The sequence below is a fragment of the Engystomops pustulosus genome, chromosome 3 (assembly GCF_040894005.1).
Source record: "Engystomops pustulosus chromosome 3, aEngPut4.maternal, whole genome shotgun sequence".
Classification (NCBI taxonomy): domain Eukaryota; kingdom Metazoa; phylum Chordata; class Amphibia; order Anura; family Leptodactylidae; genus Engystomops; species Engystomops pustulosus.
Genome location: NC_092413.1, coordinates 183,610,596 through 183,627,223, shown reverse-complemented (window position 1 = coordinate 183,627,223; position 16,628 = coordinate 183,610,596). Strand labels below are relative to the sequence as shown.

General features: G+C 42.2%; 1 protein-coding gene across 2 annotated transcripts; it reads left to right on the top strand.

Annotated features, from left to right (window-relative positions):
- The first annotated feature begins 37 nt into the window (after window positions 1-37).
- On the top strand, window positions 38-16,292 carry ATG4B (autophagy related 4B cysteine peptidase). Of its 2 annotated transcripts, none has more exons than XM_072143192.1 (13): window positions 38-185; window positions 2,350-2,451; window positions 3,540-3,611; window positions 4,606-4,704; window positions 6,481-6,579; window positions 7,710-7,782; window positions 7,903-7,982; window positions 10,598-10,755; window positions 10,897-10,975; window positions 12,192-12,337; window positions 12,482-12,538; window positions 13,919-14,012; window positions 15,436-16,292. In XM_072143192.1, exons 1-13 carry the CDS (start codon window positions 107-109, stop codon window positions 15,507-15,509), a joined length of 1,212 nt encoding a protein of 403 aa, XP_071999293.1. In that variant the 5' UTR covers window positions 38-106; the 3' UTR covers window positions 15,510-16,292. The 2 variants fall into 2 exon arrangements, with proteins under 2 accessions (XP_071999293.1, XP_071999294.1); XM_072143193.1 differs by having other exon boundaries at window positions 156-280.
- Window positions 16,293-16,628: the final 336 nt, after the last annotated feature.

Below are 16,628 nucleotides of genomic sequence, written 5' to 3'. Positions count from 1 at the left end.
GTGTGCTTCTTTTTGTTCCGAAAGCGCTTCTAACATGACGCAGAGGCCTAATGTACGATATTTCATTGCTACGACGCCCGGGTGCGGCCTGGTTCTGTAAAATAGTATGGCAGCCTCTACATTGCCATCAGGCTTCCGTGTTTGTTTACGTTTCAGGCATCCTGCAGCAATCTCGCTTGTGATTGGTGGGTTTTAGATCAGCTGACATAGATGTCTGTCACTAGGCTAGGTTGTCTTACTGCCATATGAGTGGGTGAGAGGAAGGGAATGATGGACGCAGGTGAGTTGAGCATTGGCTTGTCGGCTGCGGTTCTTACCTGTGTGAATTGTAGTCTGATTGTACTATGGTCGTATATGAGGCCCGCTGTGGTGTGGACGGGCCTGGGCGCGGGACACAGCTGTGTATGTGCCCTGTATCTCCTGGCACAGGCCTATTGTCTAGACTGTATGAGAGTATTACACAGCCACAGTACAGGGATATCACATGTGTTATTCACAGCACTTCCATCATCAGAGTACAGCGCCCCCTTCTGGCTGATACCCATCATGTTATCATTACTCAGGGACAGGCGTCATCCCCATTCCCGGTGCCATGAAGGGCTCAATATGTCACTGATAACAATGTGACTGATACAGGAGAACACAGTCTGATCCGTGCCTACAGAACCTGATATTTAGCATAAATCTTTATTACAAATTCAAGCATATAACATACTGGTAAACATATGAGAGAAGTACGACAATATACAATAAAATTCGTACATTAAGATGTCTAAGGTTTTGTTCACACTTGCCTTGGAAGTAGTGACGCTAACTTTTGAGGGCAGCATGCCAAAAAATCATCAGGTTTAGGCTGCGGTCACACGTTTCGCTAGGCGTCCGTTCATAACGCGACGCTAGCGCACAGGGGGCAGGCCCCCTGTGTGCTAGCGTCGCGTTATGAACGGACGCCTAGCGGAACGTGTGACTGCGGCCTTAGGGAACTGAATGTACCATAAGGGTGATGTCACACGTTCAGTTTTTCAGCTGCAGTTTTTGATGCCCAAACCAGGAATGGAGTAAAAGTACTAGGAGGAGCACCTTTCAATTATTTGTCTCACCCATTATGATCCACACCTGCTTTTGGCTTCAAAAACTGCATCTGAAAAACTGAATGTGTGCCATCACCTTAAGGCTGGTGCCACACGTGGCGCTTTTGTCACCGGGGCGGGCCTCGGCCCGATCGCATCGGCGTTTCTATGGAAACGCCTGCGATCGGGAACGAGACGCCGGTGTTTCGCGTTAAATTAACACGAAACACCGGCGGCTCGTTTCCATAGAAACGCCGATGCGATCGGGCCGAGGCCCTCCCCGCGACTTGCGAACGCAAACGCAGACAAAAGCGCCACGTGTGGCGCCAGCCTTTGTCTGCGCTTGCAAACGCAGACAAAGCCGCGCCCGCCAGGCCTAGGCCCGATCGCATCGGCATTTTTATGGAAAACAAGCACCATATTACCAGGAGTACTGTAGTACTATTCCCAGGCGCCACCAATCTGCATCTCTCCCCACTCTCTACTGGCCTATGTGTTTGATAAAGGCTACTAGCCGAAAACGCTTTTTTGCATATTGGAGTGCTTGGATTACATTTTGTGTATATATTGGAGTTGGATTCCTAATGCACAAGTACCCTCCTATTTACCTTATTGAAATGTGGCATATAAATTTGGTATCACCGTGATCGTACCGAACCAAAGAATAAAGCTGAGCTGTTATTTGGAGCTCACAGTGAAAGTTGTAAAAACTGAGCCCACAAAAATGTGACACAAATATTTTTTTTTTCCCCAATTTTTCCACATTTGGAATTTTTTTTCCAGCTTTCCAGTACACGGCATGGAATAATAATTAAGGTGACGGAGAAATACAATTTGTTATGGACAAAATAAGCCCTCACACAGCTCCTTACACGGAAAAATGAAAAAGTTATTGATTTTTGTGGAGTGTGAGAAATGAGCGAAAAACTCTGCGTCCTTAAAGCAGCCAGTCGCTGCGCCCGGCAATTTACGTCAGTTCCGTAGACATGAATGGAGCAGAACGGTCATGCGTGGCCGTCTGCTCCATTGGTCTGACAGAGGTACGTGGGACCCCATTGAACCCCTTATTTTCGTGATCTGTGGGGGTCTCAGCACTGACACCCCCCCTGATCAGCACATTGGGTCCTATCCCGTTTATAGAGCCTATCTCTTGTTTGTGGGAATCCCCTTTGATCCAGTTTCCCCCGTTTTTCTCACAGTTGACATGAGAATTCATGTGTGACAGAAAAATCGACGGAGCCCTTGAAAATAAGACAATCTGTGTTTTATGTCTTTCTAGCAACACTTACTTATGATACTCTGCGGTTTTCCGATACGCCGGATTTTCCTGAAACTGCCGAGCCTGTCTGGATATTGGGGAAAAAATACAGTGCGTTAACAGGTACTACAATATAACTGATATGTCTCTATCTGATGTGCACAATTTCTATATACAGTACTTTATCTTCTGAAATGTCCATCTTGGTCAAACGTGACTATAATGAATATACACAGCTCCTTCTCCTGACCGCTAGGAGGGTCAGAAAACAAAAACCTAAAATGATTCAGTTTTCACAACTCCATGGAGGGAAAAAAGCTGAGATATGCTGTTTCCATTACCACTATTTACCTTTATGGATGTTACAGAACATAAAACCAATGTATTCTGCTGTTTCTGCAACTGCACACCATAAGGAGGCAATGAAGAGGCTCTAAGGATGAGACATAGTCATAGATCCAGGGGCTGTGAGTGTTCTTTTCTTCTTATATTTGTTTTCCATGTCCTCCTTACTTCTAAAATCAATTTTAAAATTTATGCTAATGAACCAAAGGGCTCTGGGGGTGTTACCAGAGCCCCTCTGTGCTTTAGCTTCACAGGCTGTTACAGTGTGCAGGAGAACTTCCCCGTCCCACTGTAGCAGGCAAAGGGAGGATGAAATGCTGAGCGAGGGGGGAAGACAGCGTAAAAGCTTTTGAAGCTACATCACGGAGGGGCTATTGTAACACCCCCAGGGGCCCCTCAGACTCATTAACATCATCTTAAAAGTTGATTTGAGAAGGAAGGAGGTCTTGCATAAAAAATATAGGAAAATTACCATAGTGATGGTTCCTGAACCTACCGGTATGAGCAAGTGTCCCTGGTTTATCATGATGGATTATGTTGGTAATTTCCTTTAATTATTCTACAGAAAAGTGAAGCAGTTGCCCATGGCAACAACTAACAATAGATTGAATCCTTTAGTGGTTGTAATGAACAAGATGCCACCAGGGCAAATGTACAACTCAGCCACTAAACTGATCTTATGAAAACTACAACTCCCAGCATGCCATGCTGTACACCATGGTAGATTTCCTATAAGCCTTTTATTATCTAGTTGTCAATGTATCTGACTACTTCACGTAATCCCCTCTCCACATGTTATGACCACGTCATGGTAATGAAAATAGCCGAGTTGTCCTCTCACCTTGTTTCAAATTTTTTTTGTGTAGAGAAGGAGGAACTTCTAAATGATGTCACATCCAGATTGTGGTTCACCTACAGACGGAACTTTCCGGCAATAGGTATGAATGATGATAATCATTAATAATAAATCTTTATTTCTATAGCGCCATCATATTCCACAGTGCTGTACAGAATGTGGGGAACAACTCGTATACATATGAAATAAGATATTAAAGGGGTATTCCCACGAAGGAAAGTTAGGCCCTATCCACCAGTAGGGCCTAAATTGCTGATCAGTAAGGGTCTCAGTGCTGAGACCCCCGCAGATTGCGAATGACCGTTCTGCTCCATTAATCTCTATGAAGCGACGAGGGGTCCCCTCGTTTTTCGCGATCTGCGGGGGTCACAGCAGTGGATAGGGTCTAACTTTCCTTCGTGGGAAAACCCCTTTAAGGATTAAACAATGGGAATGAGGGCTCATACGAGCTTACACTTGAATGATGTAGAGACTGTGGACTGGAGTTGGTATATTCATACCTCTTGGTATTTTTGAGAAAATGCTATTTTTAACCCTGGTCATGCAATTTGACAGTTTCCATTGAGGGTGATGCCACACAGGGCGTTTTGAACTAGTTTTTTGCAGTCCGTCCATAAATGCATGCATTTTATGAAAATATATCTGTTTTTGACCAGTTTTAATTAAGATAATTGGTAAAACCTGTTAAAAACGGATGTGTTTTCAAAAAACGCATGCGTTTTTTAACGGGCTGCTTAAAAACAGACCAAAAATGGGTTCAAAGCGGCATGTGTGGCATCAGCCTCAAGCTTTCGAGTTGCCATATCCAGAAAATCAGGATCTCAGTCAGTCTACAGTCAATTTTATTGATTGCTACCTGCAATCTCTGGACAGTTAAGTGTTAAAAATAGAACAAGCCATTGCTGTGACTCGCAGTCTGACTCAGCCTCCCATGTTATATATCTACTAGAGTACCAAATGACACCATTTACAGTAAAATAAAGGATAAAAGTACCAAAGATCAGTGTATAGAAGGAACTGTTTGTATATAGTTTTATCTCCCTTTACTTTCCTTACAAAAATGTTCATTTTTGTAGGTGGGACCGGTCCGACATCTGACACTGGCTGGGGCTGCATGCTACGATGTGGACAGATGATTTTTGCTCAGGCTTTGATCTGTCGGCATATAGGACGAGGTGAGATGCGGAAGCAATACACATTCCACTATTGGATTGGGGATCAAAATTAGTGAAAGAAAAGGGGAACATTTGGGAATGTCTAGGCACAGTGAGATAAGGAGAGGGAGGTAAAAAAAATAAAAGAGGGGGTCCCACCCTAGCAGACTCCCCTGGCCATATTCCTGCCCCACAGAAGATACGAAATGCAGGCCGGGGCCAGCACTGGGCATACCTGGGCAAATGACGGGGCCCAGAGTTGCTGGGGGGCCCACATAAGGCTGTAAATAAGGAATCCATAGGGGTGACAGGCGCTGTATCTATTGAATCCATAGGGTGTGAGGGGGTTTATATAAAATAACCATGAGGGGGCTGTTTGGTATGATAAACTATGGAATATTTTTAGGACAGGAGACTTTTAGTTTCTGATTTTTTAACGCTGTCACGTGTCACTGCAAAGGAGCCACCTGAGGCTCTGTCACCCAGGGGCCTAATGAAACCTGGAGCCGACCCTGGCAGGCCAGGCTAATACTTTGTTACGTACCAGAGGACAGATTGGCCACTAATATTGTATAGGTCCATTATTTGCTTATTTTACGTCTGTTATGCTTCTGTTTGTTTTTTTTCATGTTGCCCGAAAAAATCTGAAGATGTAACATTGGTCAGAAAACATAACACCTAGTTGACAAGCATCATCAGTTTTTTGTTTTTTTTCCCTTGTGGACCCATATACTTCTTCTATCGCTTTCCGTGATCCGCATGTGTGAAAAAATAGGACAGGTTCCAAAAATTTTTAACAGACAACGAATCAGGGTAAATAAACTGAAATGTGAGACAACCCATAGAAAAGAATGGTTCAGTTAGGCATTCATGAAAATCACAAAGTCATTGTGAAAGAGCCCTAAATTCTTATAATAGAGAGAGAGCGGAATATGCCGCTAAGATAAACTTTACCTGAAGTACAAAGTAACTTCCGCTACTCTATTCTTCTTTGTTCTAAAATCTGTCAGGGCTTTGTATATGTAAAAATTGTTAAAAAAATCAATAAATTAAAAACCATCCATCAGGACACAAATACATTGGATCTTTGACTGCTTAGGGCTCATTCACATGGCCGTCTGCGGGGACTTACATGCGGCTGCAAATTTGCGGCCACATGTACGTCCCCATAGACGGCAATAGCGGCACAGCGCAGATACGGTGCCACACATGTGTAGCACCGATCCGGGCCGCACACCGCAAAAAGATAGAGCATGCTCTATCTTTCAGCGTGTGTGCGGCCTTGCGCCGCTATTCTCTATGGAGGGAGGAGGGGTCACCTCCTCCTCCTCTCCAGCACATGGCGGTATGCCCGCACGGCGAGCATACCGCGTGTGAATGTACCCTTAGGGTGTGTTCACATGTGTCAGTAACGCATGCGTTTTCAAATGCAGCAGAACATCTGAGAAGAGATTTTCCTGATTACATAGCTGTTAACATTGTAATCAGGCGAATCTACTCTTCTCGGCTTTTCTGAAAACGCATGCGTTACTGACACGTGTGCACGCAACCTCACATTAAAGTTCTCAGTATCAGCTAAAGTTTATCTATTCTGTGTATTGTTTAAGCTAAAGGAAATTTCCATTAATGAGAAGCATTATGTAAATAATGTGTTTCTAATAAGAAGCTGTGCAGGCGTGGCATATGGTGGCTATATATACATTTTTCTAGTGTTATATATAGACAGGGTGAACCTGTTATTCTGAAATAAACAAGTGAATCTTTTTTTTTTTTTTTTTTTTGTTCATTTGTTTTAAGAATGGAGATGGGACAAGAAAGGAGCCACGGGAGAGTACCTCCGTATCCTGACAGCTTTTCTAGACAAGAAAGATAGTTATTACTCTATACATCAGATTGGTAAGAAAACAATGTGGATGAGACATATCGGGGGCTGTTATCAGGAGACTCCCATCATAAGAAACAACTGGTTTAATCCTTTTACTAGTTACAGGCTACGTACAAGGTTCTATAGGTTCTTAAGTTGGATTTGTATGCAAGTCAAAACTGTATATTTTATAATTGTAGATCCAGACAAAAAGATTTTTTGCTTCCGTGACAATTGGAATTTCAAAATTTTTTGCTGTAATGGGACCAGGGATTATCAATAAAGCTTCATTACAGACACCTTACAGCTGATTATTGCAGTCTGGGACTATAGTAACATCCAGGGAGCATCACCAGAGGTCACAGTGGTCAGAAGGGGTCCGTGTTTAACTAGGGGTTGCTTTTGGGACCACTGAACAAAAATAATGGGAACCAGAGCAGGGCTTATTCACATATATATGTTCAGCCCGTGAAACAGACTACAGGCGGTCCCCTACTTAAGAACACCTGACTTACATACGACCCCTAGTTACAAACGGACCTCTGTATATAGTAGCCACTTTTCAAGGGATGAACACTGCTTCAGGTAAGGGAGTCCTTGCATCATAGTTACACATGATGCAGATAGTCCCCATATGGGGCAGCTGTGCCTTATTGAAAACACGATTACAATGCGACATGGCAATCCTGAGGGACCATGGGAAATCCTTGCATCATATATCACTATTACGTTTGGATTCCTGTCCCCGGAGCAGTGCTCGTGCAGCCCCCATACAGTCTGTGTATCACGGGCTGAGCTTGCTCCTGTTAATAAGCCCCAATTTATTTCTACTGTTTATCTACTCCTCACTATCCGGGTGCCAGGTCTCTAACAAGATACCAGCGGATTTACATAAAGGGTCTAGTATTTTACAAAACAAACAAAAAAAAACCTACTGTGATGCAACCAGATTGTACACACAACCATCACAAAGATATTTTGTGTTAGTAAAATGTGAATGTAGAGCGTGTGTCTATTTATACAAGAGGCGGGTAAAATATTTAGGTGTGTGACAGATATGATGGGTAACTTGCTGTACAGGTATGATGTAAGATTAATTGGTAAATATTCAATTGTCATACATTATAGGTCTGTGTGGTCATTGTTTGTCTCTTTATTACAGCCCAAATGGGAGTTGGTGAAGGGAAATACATTGGCCAGTGGTACGGCCCAAACACTGTAGCACAAGTGCTGAGGTATGGGAGACCATAGCTGTTATCTGTCCACCGCGTGTACATATGTCTTACCCTATACGTAGTCTTCTCCATAATTTGTCTTACCCTATACTTCCAGTCTTCTCCATTCTCTCCTTGTAGGAAGCTGGCCGCGTTTGATAAGTGGAGCTCAATAGCAGTTCATATAGCTATGGATAATACTGTTGTGACTGATGAGATAAGTGAGTAAGGCATCTACATCAATGTAAGCAGTGCTGTAACAATAGCAATAACACCAAAAAGACTTGTGTCATCACTCTGGTTGTATATGGAATAACATACATCTCCCATTCCTCTGATGTAAGCAAGGACATTTCACATCTGTATCATTGGCTTGTCCAAACACTAAAGGAAATCTAAATTCTGATCAATAGGACATTTAAAACCAATCTTTATTTAATACATTTTTAAAAGGATTTACGGGGTACACGAGCTTGCTGAACACTAAGCTCAGATACAGGCTGGGCTTCATTCATTTCAAGATACAGAGAGATCATGTGTCGGGATGACAATATTTAACTGGTTGATGACAAAGTCTATCCCTTTAATTTGTTTGGTGACACAGGATTCTCATAGGAATACTCCTAACTAGAAGTGGAAACACCCAATCACTACTACACAAGAGCTAGCTGCTCTTGGTCCAAGTTGTAATATAAAGCCGAGAGCTAAGCCCTTAGTGTAACCACTCTGTCAGATTAGACCTAAAGGAAATCTACTATCAAATTCAGGCATTATAAACCAGAGACACGTAGTGATAGATCCAGGCACCGTGACTGTGGCAATCTTCTTATATTTGTTATATACGGTCTACTTTCTTTGAAAAAATTTATGCTAGTAAGCCTGAAGGGCTATATGTGTTGTTACCAGAGCCCCTCCATGCTGTAGCTTTACAGGCTGTTGCAGTTTTAGGAGTATGTCTCCCCCACAGGTAATGCCATGTAAAGTCCCCCACAGACCTTCTGGCTCTTACACTGTTTCCCCTCTCCTCCCTAAAGACTCTCTTCTCCCTCTACCTGATGTAATCTCTCCCAGTCTTTGGGGAATTGCTTACTGCACACTGTAACAGCCTGTGAAGCTACAGTAGGAAGGGGCTCTGGTACCACCACCCCAGAGTCCTAGCTCAATAGTGTAATTTTAAAAGTTTATTTTAGAAGGATGGAGGCCATGGATAACAAATATAAGATTAGCCCAGTCACTGTGTCTTGATCAGACACTGCTCTACTTGATTTTCATGGTAGATTTCCTTTGGCCCCCCCTTCCTTGTTCACCAGGGCGTATTATGATGTTGTGGTGCTGAGCTCTCTCCATACACGGCGGGTGTCTGCTGTATAACACAACTGACACCCGCCTGTAACTGCCGCAGTCACTGCTGGAACTGATTGTGGAAGCAACCTGTTAAGTGCCACGGTCTAAGCTAACAGAGCTGCCGGTGGGCGCCGCCATTTTAGATGGCTGATCGTTGCAGTTTACAGTCTCCTAGAGTCTCGTAGGCCTGCCATGTACAGTGATCTCTAATAGCCTGCAGATGGCGGGCTATTAATGATCAGCATTAAAATGGATATTTATACTGCAATACAGTAATATTGCAGTATATAGTATGAGCAATCAGACCCTGCAGGGTTACAGTACCCCAGAGGGTCTGAAGAAATAATGGTACAAAAAAGTGAAAGTTTAAATTTTCCTAGAACACATATAAAAATAAACAGTAAAGAATCAGAAACTTGTTAGGTATCGCCACGTCTCAAAATGCCCTTTCTACCAACATATAAAAAAGATCATTCCCGGCTGTGAACACTGTAATGGAAAATAGTGACCAAATGTCCGAATCGCCAGTGTTTTTCTATTTTTCCCTTCCATGAATCACAAATTGATATAAATTAAAATGTCAGCGCATACCTCCAGAAATGACACCTTACAAAGGTCCATACACCAAAGTGTGAAAAAATTACTGGCCTCAGAATTTGGCAAAATGGCAAATATATTTTTTTTTGTACAAAAGGTTAAAAAAAACTTTTAAATCTACTAAAACCTACGTAATTTGGTATCCCTATGATCATACAGACCTAAAGAATATAGGGAAGTTGTCATTCGGAGCACAGAATGAGAGCTGTAAAAACAGAGCCCACAAGAAAATGCAGAAAATGTGGTGTTTTTTTTTTTTGTCAATTTAACTGCACTTGAAATTTTTTTTTCCAGCTTTCCAGTTCATTTGCTTGGAACATTAAACGCTGCCACTTAAAAGTACTATTTGTCCCACAGATAACAAGACCATGTACACTTCTGTTAACAGAAAAATGTAAAAAGTTATTGCTTTTGGAATAAGGGTTGTAAAACAAAAAAGGGCTGAGTCCTGTAAGGGTTAATAGACTGCGTCCAATGATCTCTACTAAACTCCTTACCTTTTGGTTTTTCAAATTATAATGCATCTGCTGATGAAAGTGAATAACCTTTACATTCTCAACGTCAAATACAGCGTCACAATACTTCATCTAATATAGAGCCTGCTACTGTGGAGTATGTCATGTAATATAGAGCCTGCTACTGTGGAGTATGTCATGTAATATAGAGCCTGCTACTGTGGAGTATGTCATGTAATATAGAGCCTGCTACTGTGGAGTATGTCATGTAATATAGAGCCTGCTACTGTGGAGTATGTCATGTAATATAGAGCCTGCTACTGTGGAGTATGTCATGTAATATAGAGCCTGCTACTGTGGAGTATGTCATGTATACAAATGTCATTGTCATTGTTACACCTAAATGTTCGTTTTGGAGTTGAATGTGATCCTCTCTGTAGGGAGATTGTGTAGACTTGGAAGCTGTGACTCTGGGCCGCTGTGTAATGGTTACGCCGGAGCCCCTGACTCGCACAGGTTGTGGAAGCCTCTAGTATTACTCATACCCCTGCGGCTGGGCCTCAGTGAGATCAATGAAGCTTACATTGAAACCTTGAAGGTATTTTTATTACTGTACATTTATTTTATTGAGAAACAAAACCTGATGTTGACTTCTGGATTCGCCCGCAAAGCGTTTAGTGCAGAATCCAGCCGTAATACACAAACTTTATCAGCTGTGGTATATTATTGTCTCTTTCAGCACTGCTTCATGCTGCCACAGTCTTTAGGAGTTATTGGTGGTCGGCCAAACAGTGCCCATTACTTCATAGGATATGTTGGTAAGATAAAAGCTTCTTGATCGCCCTCTGAGATTGTACACATAAGTGTATTTGGAATTCATGTCTACAGTAAAAGACAGGGGTAATGCTAAGCACATAAATATCCTGTTCTCTGAACCGCAAACATTTTTGTAGGTGACAATTCTACAAGTTGCATCTTATACACATTAACGTTATAATACAGTTAAGGATATATAAAGAGGGCTCACAATTTGAGCCCTCTTAATGCATGGTGGGTATTTGCTGCATTAAGCATCAGACACCCACTGCTGACACCCATGAACTTTGCTGATACAGATTGCGGGTGTTGGCTATTTAAATGCTGGCAGCACATGGATGTTGTCATCTTTGATGGGATTGTCACTCCCCTGTGACCACATCGAAAGACACATCACTAATCAAACATAATAATACCTAAATAAGTTTGGTGTCCCCCTGACCCTGTGATTGTACTGACCGAAGATTACATGAGTGTTGTCATTTGAAACGCAGAGTGAAAACCATAAAACCGTGTCCTCAAGAAAAGGGGGCACAAATGGGGTTTTTACTACAATTTTATCAGGGCATATGAAATGTGACTAAGAAGGATAATTTGTTAAGCCCTCATACAGCTTTTTTAAAGGTGTTTTCCCAGGAAACAAGTTTCCAAAGGATAGGGTCTATCTTGCTGATCAGTGGGGGTCTCAGTGATAAGACCCCAAAAGATCACAAGAACTGGGGGCCAAGGTACCTCTGTCGGACTACTTGTCGCTCCCCGAGATGAGTGGAGCAGATGGCCGCTCATGACCATTCTGCTCCATTATTCTCTATGGAACTAACGGAGATTGCTAAGCGCCACGCGTGATTGGGTTAAGACGCACTGTCAGGAATTGCACCTATTTCCCGCCTTACACCACAACAAGTGGACGGCAAGGGGCACAGGCGCATTTTATAGCACAATTCTACAATCTACACACTGGCTTTGGGTGCATCAGGGATCTTGAGCCTTTAAATATATCTGGCGGGAGGGGCAGGGTTTACCTCAAGCACCATGAGTCGGTACATGATACATCCCTTCCCCCCACAGTTCATGAGGATCCATACAAATCTGTGAAAAAGCATCTAACCAGGTATAAGCAGTCTAACCATTATACCAGTACATTTTTTTAAAGCACAATGAGCACTAGGTATCAGTTTTGCTTTTCTCATAATAATTCTGCTGTAATGTTCCCAACAGGAGATGAACTCATTTATCTAGATCCGCACACCACGCAGCCGGCGGTGGAGCCCAGCGATGGGACTTATATCCAAGATGACAGCTTCCACTGCCAGCATCCTCCGTGTCGGATGCACGTGTCAGAGATCGACCCTTCCATTGCTGTGGTAAGTGTTGTTATAATAAGCTGTAGAAAGGTAAATCAAGGAAAGAAGTTACACATTACATAACCACAACACATATTGGTTAGCACATTGCAGGAGTGTTGGAAACATCCCATAAAATAAGTGCATGAATTTTCTTTATTATAGGGATTCATCTGCAATTCTGAAGAAGATTTTGATGACTGGTGTCAGCGCATAAGAAAGGTCAGTACCACCAATAAAAGTATGGACAAATAGTCTGTGCTGTCACACAGGGTGCATGTGCTAGTATGGAGGCCACAAAGCCTTGGTCCGGGGAATTTAGTACAGACCTTGAGCAGTAAAACGTAAAGAAATTAGTCTTAAAATATATTGAAACTTTTAAAACAGTTTTTTTTATTACAAAAAAGTGACAGTGCAGGTGATAATAGGAAATTTGTAATATACTTTATTAAAATAAAATACTTTTTTCTCTTTCTTTCACAATGAGCGGCAAAACCTGATACCGTATATACTCGAGTATAAGCCGACCCAAGTATAAGCCAAGACCCCTAATTTTACCACCAAAAACTGGGAAAACCTATTGACTCGAGTATAAACCGAGGGTGTAGTATACAGCCAGCCAGCCAGCCCCCCTGTAGTATACAGCCAGCCCCCTGCCAAGCGCATAAAAAATAAAAATACTTAATACTCACCCTCTGGTGTCCGGATTGTTGGTGCGGCTCCCAATCTTCAGTGCGAGGCTCCCGATCTTCGGCGCGGTTCCCGACGGCTCCTCTTCTTTCTTCTCTAGCCGGCAAAGTCGCGTCCATGCGATCTGCTGGTGGACGCACACTATGATGCGGCGGTGTCGCTGATGAATCATAGTGTGCGACTCTGCCGGCTAGAGAAGAAAGAAGTGGAGCCACTGGGAACTGCTCCGAAGATCGGGAGCCTTGCACCGAAGATCGGGACCTGCAGCGGAGGGTGAGTATTAAGTTTTTTAGTTTTTAATTGACTCGTGTATAAGCCGAGGTGAGTTTTTTCAGCACATTTTTTCTGCTGAAAAACTCTGCTTATACACGAGTAATAAATGCAGCAACAAAGTGTAGATAAATAAGGGAAAGATTGTTAAAGTTTCTAGTTAACTCTTTGGAGACATATTGCTTGCCTCCACAAGGCTCAAGTGAAGTATTGTCTAGTTCTAGAAGGAGATAATGTTTAGCATCCCCTCCTAATCTGTCTTTGTGTGTATGAATTTCAGAACAGTTTACTTTTCACTATTCGGGAATAAATAGGACAAAGAGGTATTTTTCTTTCACAAAGTTTACTGTTATCGCCACTTTAGTAAAAGAGACTGTAATTCCACAGTCCATGTCTACAAAGGAACAAATAAAAAAAAAAAAGGTCAGACCACCAAACCAACACATATCAGTGCCCTTTTTTATTGAGGAAAGGTTGCAATCCCTCCCCAAGCGCACTATATTCTTTCTCTAATACAATAAAGGTGGGCGAAGGTTTGTGTACCAGTCAATTGCAAAGATCTTTGCAGTTTAGTCTTGATGTGGAAGTTTATTCTGCGTGCATAGTCTTAGAGTGACTTGTAACTTTATGATTGGTTTTCAGCTATCGCTTCCTGGAGGATCTTTACCTATGTTTGAGGTGGTTGATCAGCTGCCTCTTCATCTATCAAATCCTGATGTTCTAAACCTTACCCCTGGTAAGTGCAATCATTCTCACTTGTTAGGGTACAAAAAAAAGAAGTGTTAGTTAAATTTGCTTAACCACTTAGAACAGTGATGGCGAACCTTTTAGAGACCGAGTGCCCAAACTACAACCAAAATCCACTTAGTTACCGTGAAGTGCCAACATGCCATTTGAAGCGGTAACTTATTGCTACCTGTTCTTCCACATCTTTCAATCGTATCGGCCACCTGAGGCAACCAATACAGTTGAAAGAAGGAGGGCACTATCATTGTAGCTTCTCTGCAGCGTCTCTCAGCACTTTTCCTGCAGTTCCAAACAGACAATGGAGTGTCGCTTTAAAATAATGCTGAGAGCAGCATCTCTTCCTGGGCCTGCAGGAAGGTTTGGTGGATTTGGTCCTATTTGGTGAACTCTGTCCTGGGCAATGATCTGAGTGCCCACAGAAATGGCTCTGAGTGCCACCTCTGGCACCTGTGCCATAGGTTCGCCACCACTGACTTAGAGGTTTGTCCAGGATTATGGAATTTTTTTTTATCAGAGGTTTTAGCCATCATGTCATTGTTCAGTTCAAAAGTAGGCTGCGGGAAGAGTGATTGCCACTGATGGGGAATGGGCTGCACTGAACCAGAGTGGTCCAGAGCCTTCTGAAAAAACATAATCTGTTTTTTAAATTTGTTTTGCATTTTTCTGTTATTGTATAAGGAGAGCCTTGACTTTATTTGTCCATCAATGTAGTTGTATGAGGCCTTGTTTTTTTTGTAGGACAAGTTGTGTTTTTTAATTGTACCATTTTACATGCTGTCAGTCTGCAACTTGCATACTCTACTGGCAGCCTGGGGGGACTTCTTTAGCCACCCTGCTGTCATGTAACCCAATCAGCACCCTGTGATTTCTCTTATGGGTTGCTGATGTCCATTAGAAGGTCTTTCCCCTTGTCCATTGTGGTATCTAAGGGATAAAATACTTGCATGCATGTTTTGGGCTGAAGCCTATTAGTGACCAATACAAAGACCGGTTTATATTTCTATATATTTTTTTAAATATATTTTTCTTTAAACATGAAGTGTTTTTCACAGTGTACAGCACAGCAGTGTTTGTTAGCGTCATCAGAGGTTTCCGATAACGCTAACAGTGTAAGACTGCTGCGTCTGTTTTAGCACTAGGAGCTGCTTATTGGGTTGTAGTAAGAACCAGGCTTAACAATAAAGCTTAGTTGCAGACACCAGTGATAACTGTTACAGCTGATGATTGTAGCCTGGAACTAAAGTACAATAAATTACCAACATCCAGAGGTCCGTTTGTAACTAGGGGTCGTATGTAAGTCGGGTGTTCTTAAGTCAGGGACCGCCTGTATCTTTACTTTTGTTGAGATTTCTTACTTGGGATTTTCATGAATGCAGGAAATCTGAATGAGTTGCAATAAATGTCTGTGTTAGATTCCTCAGATGCAGACCGCCTTGACAGATTCTTTGACTCAGAAGATGAAGAATTTGAAATTTTATCTTTTTGAAGAAAAAAAAAAAGACAATATGACTGATATAAAGGGTGAAACACATAATATTCCACAGTAAGGAGACTGCTGCTTTTTTTTTTTTTGTTCATAAAAACCCACAGATGTTGCTGGATATAAGAATTGTCCTACTTACCAGGATCTGTTACAGCCTGTATTTTAATGGGGTGCCTAGAGCTTAGGACACCCAGACACGCGCATTGTAAGGAGTCTGTTCTGCTACATTCCATGTGCTAGAAGGAAGTCCGGCCATCTGCGGAGATGTGGAAGACCCTACACCCATTCCGGGATGGAATTGGATACCATCAGAGGGAATATACAACCTCCAAGTTTACTGGGATGAAGAATTCCATAAACAAGCCTTTATCTGCCTTCAGTGAAAAATATTTTTTTGATTATTTGAAATGTCTGCATTGTCTTCTTCTAATAGAGGTTTTCCCATCATATAAAGTGGTGGTGTATTGCTAGATTATTCCATCAATCTATGATCACTTATTCTGCACAGCCAAAGTCAACCATCCAGCCCCCTTCCCAGAACGTGGATCCCCAATGATCATCAAGTGATGGCATATCCCAGCAATATGTGATGAGAAGGCCCCTTATAAGCCTTGCATGGTCTTTTGACCAGATCACGTTATGCTGAGCTCACAGATTTATAGACAGTTGTGATATGACAGTGCTTGTTACTAACGTTCAGTATAGAAGTTGCCTAGATAAGTGGAGCAGCCATTCTGTGGCTGCAACTAATATTTATGTCATTAAAAGCTTCTCCGTCTGACTGTATTCTTGGAGAGATTTTTTTAAAACGCGTACTAATGTCAAGAAAGGTATATAAAAATACATCATTCTTAAAGGACAACTCTGATGTTATAATTTCTGAACTCTTAGCTACACACACAGAAGACATGATGCCCCCCCCCCCCCATATCTCCATGAAACCATATATCTAAACAAGTCTATGGAATGGTAAGAGAAATAATTACAGGAGACACAGCTACTGCAGACCCAGGCTAAACTGATGAGGATAGCAAAGAAACTGATGCACATAAGTAATCAGCAAAGTTGTTCTTCATGATTTGTGTGCTTTAACCCCTTACCGACATGTGACATAATAGTACG

What these genes read in the sequence shown, in the direction of transcription:
- ATG4B (XM_072143192.1), top strand. Translation starts at nt 107, where the DNA reads ATGGCAGCCTCTACATTGCCATCAGGCTTCCGTGTTTGTTTACGTTTC. An exon ending in ACGGAACTTTCCGGCAATAG is followed by an intron (nt 3,612 to 4,605) that starts GTATGAATGATG and finishes TCATTTTTGTAG; the next exon opens with GTGGGACCGGTCCGACATCT. An exon ending in TGTTCTAAACCTTACCCCTG is followed by an intron (nt 14,013 to 15,435) that starts GTAAGTGCAATC and finishes TGTCTGTGTTAG; the next exon opens with ATTCCTCAGATGCAGACCGC.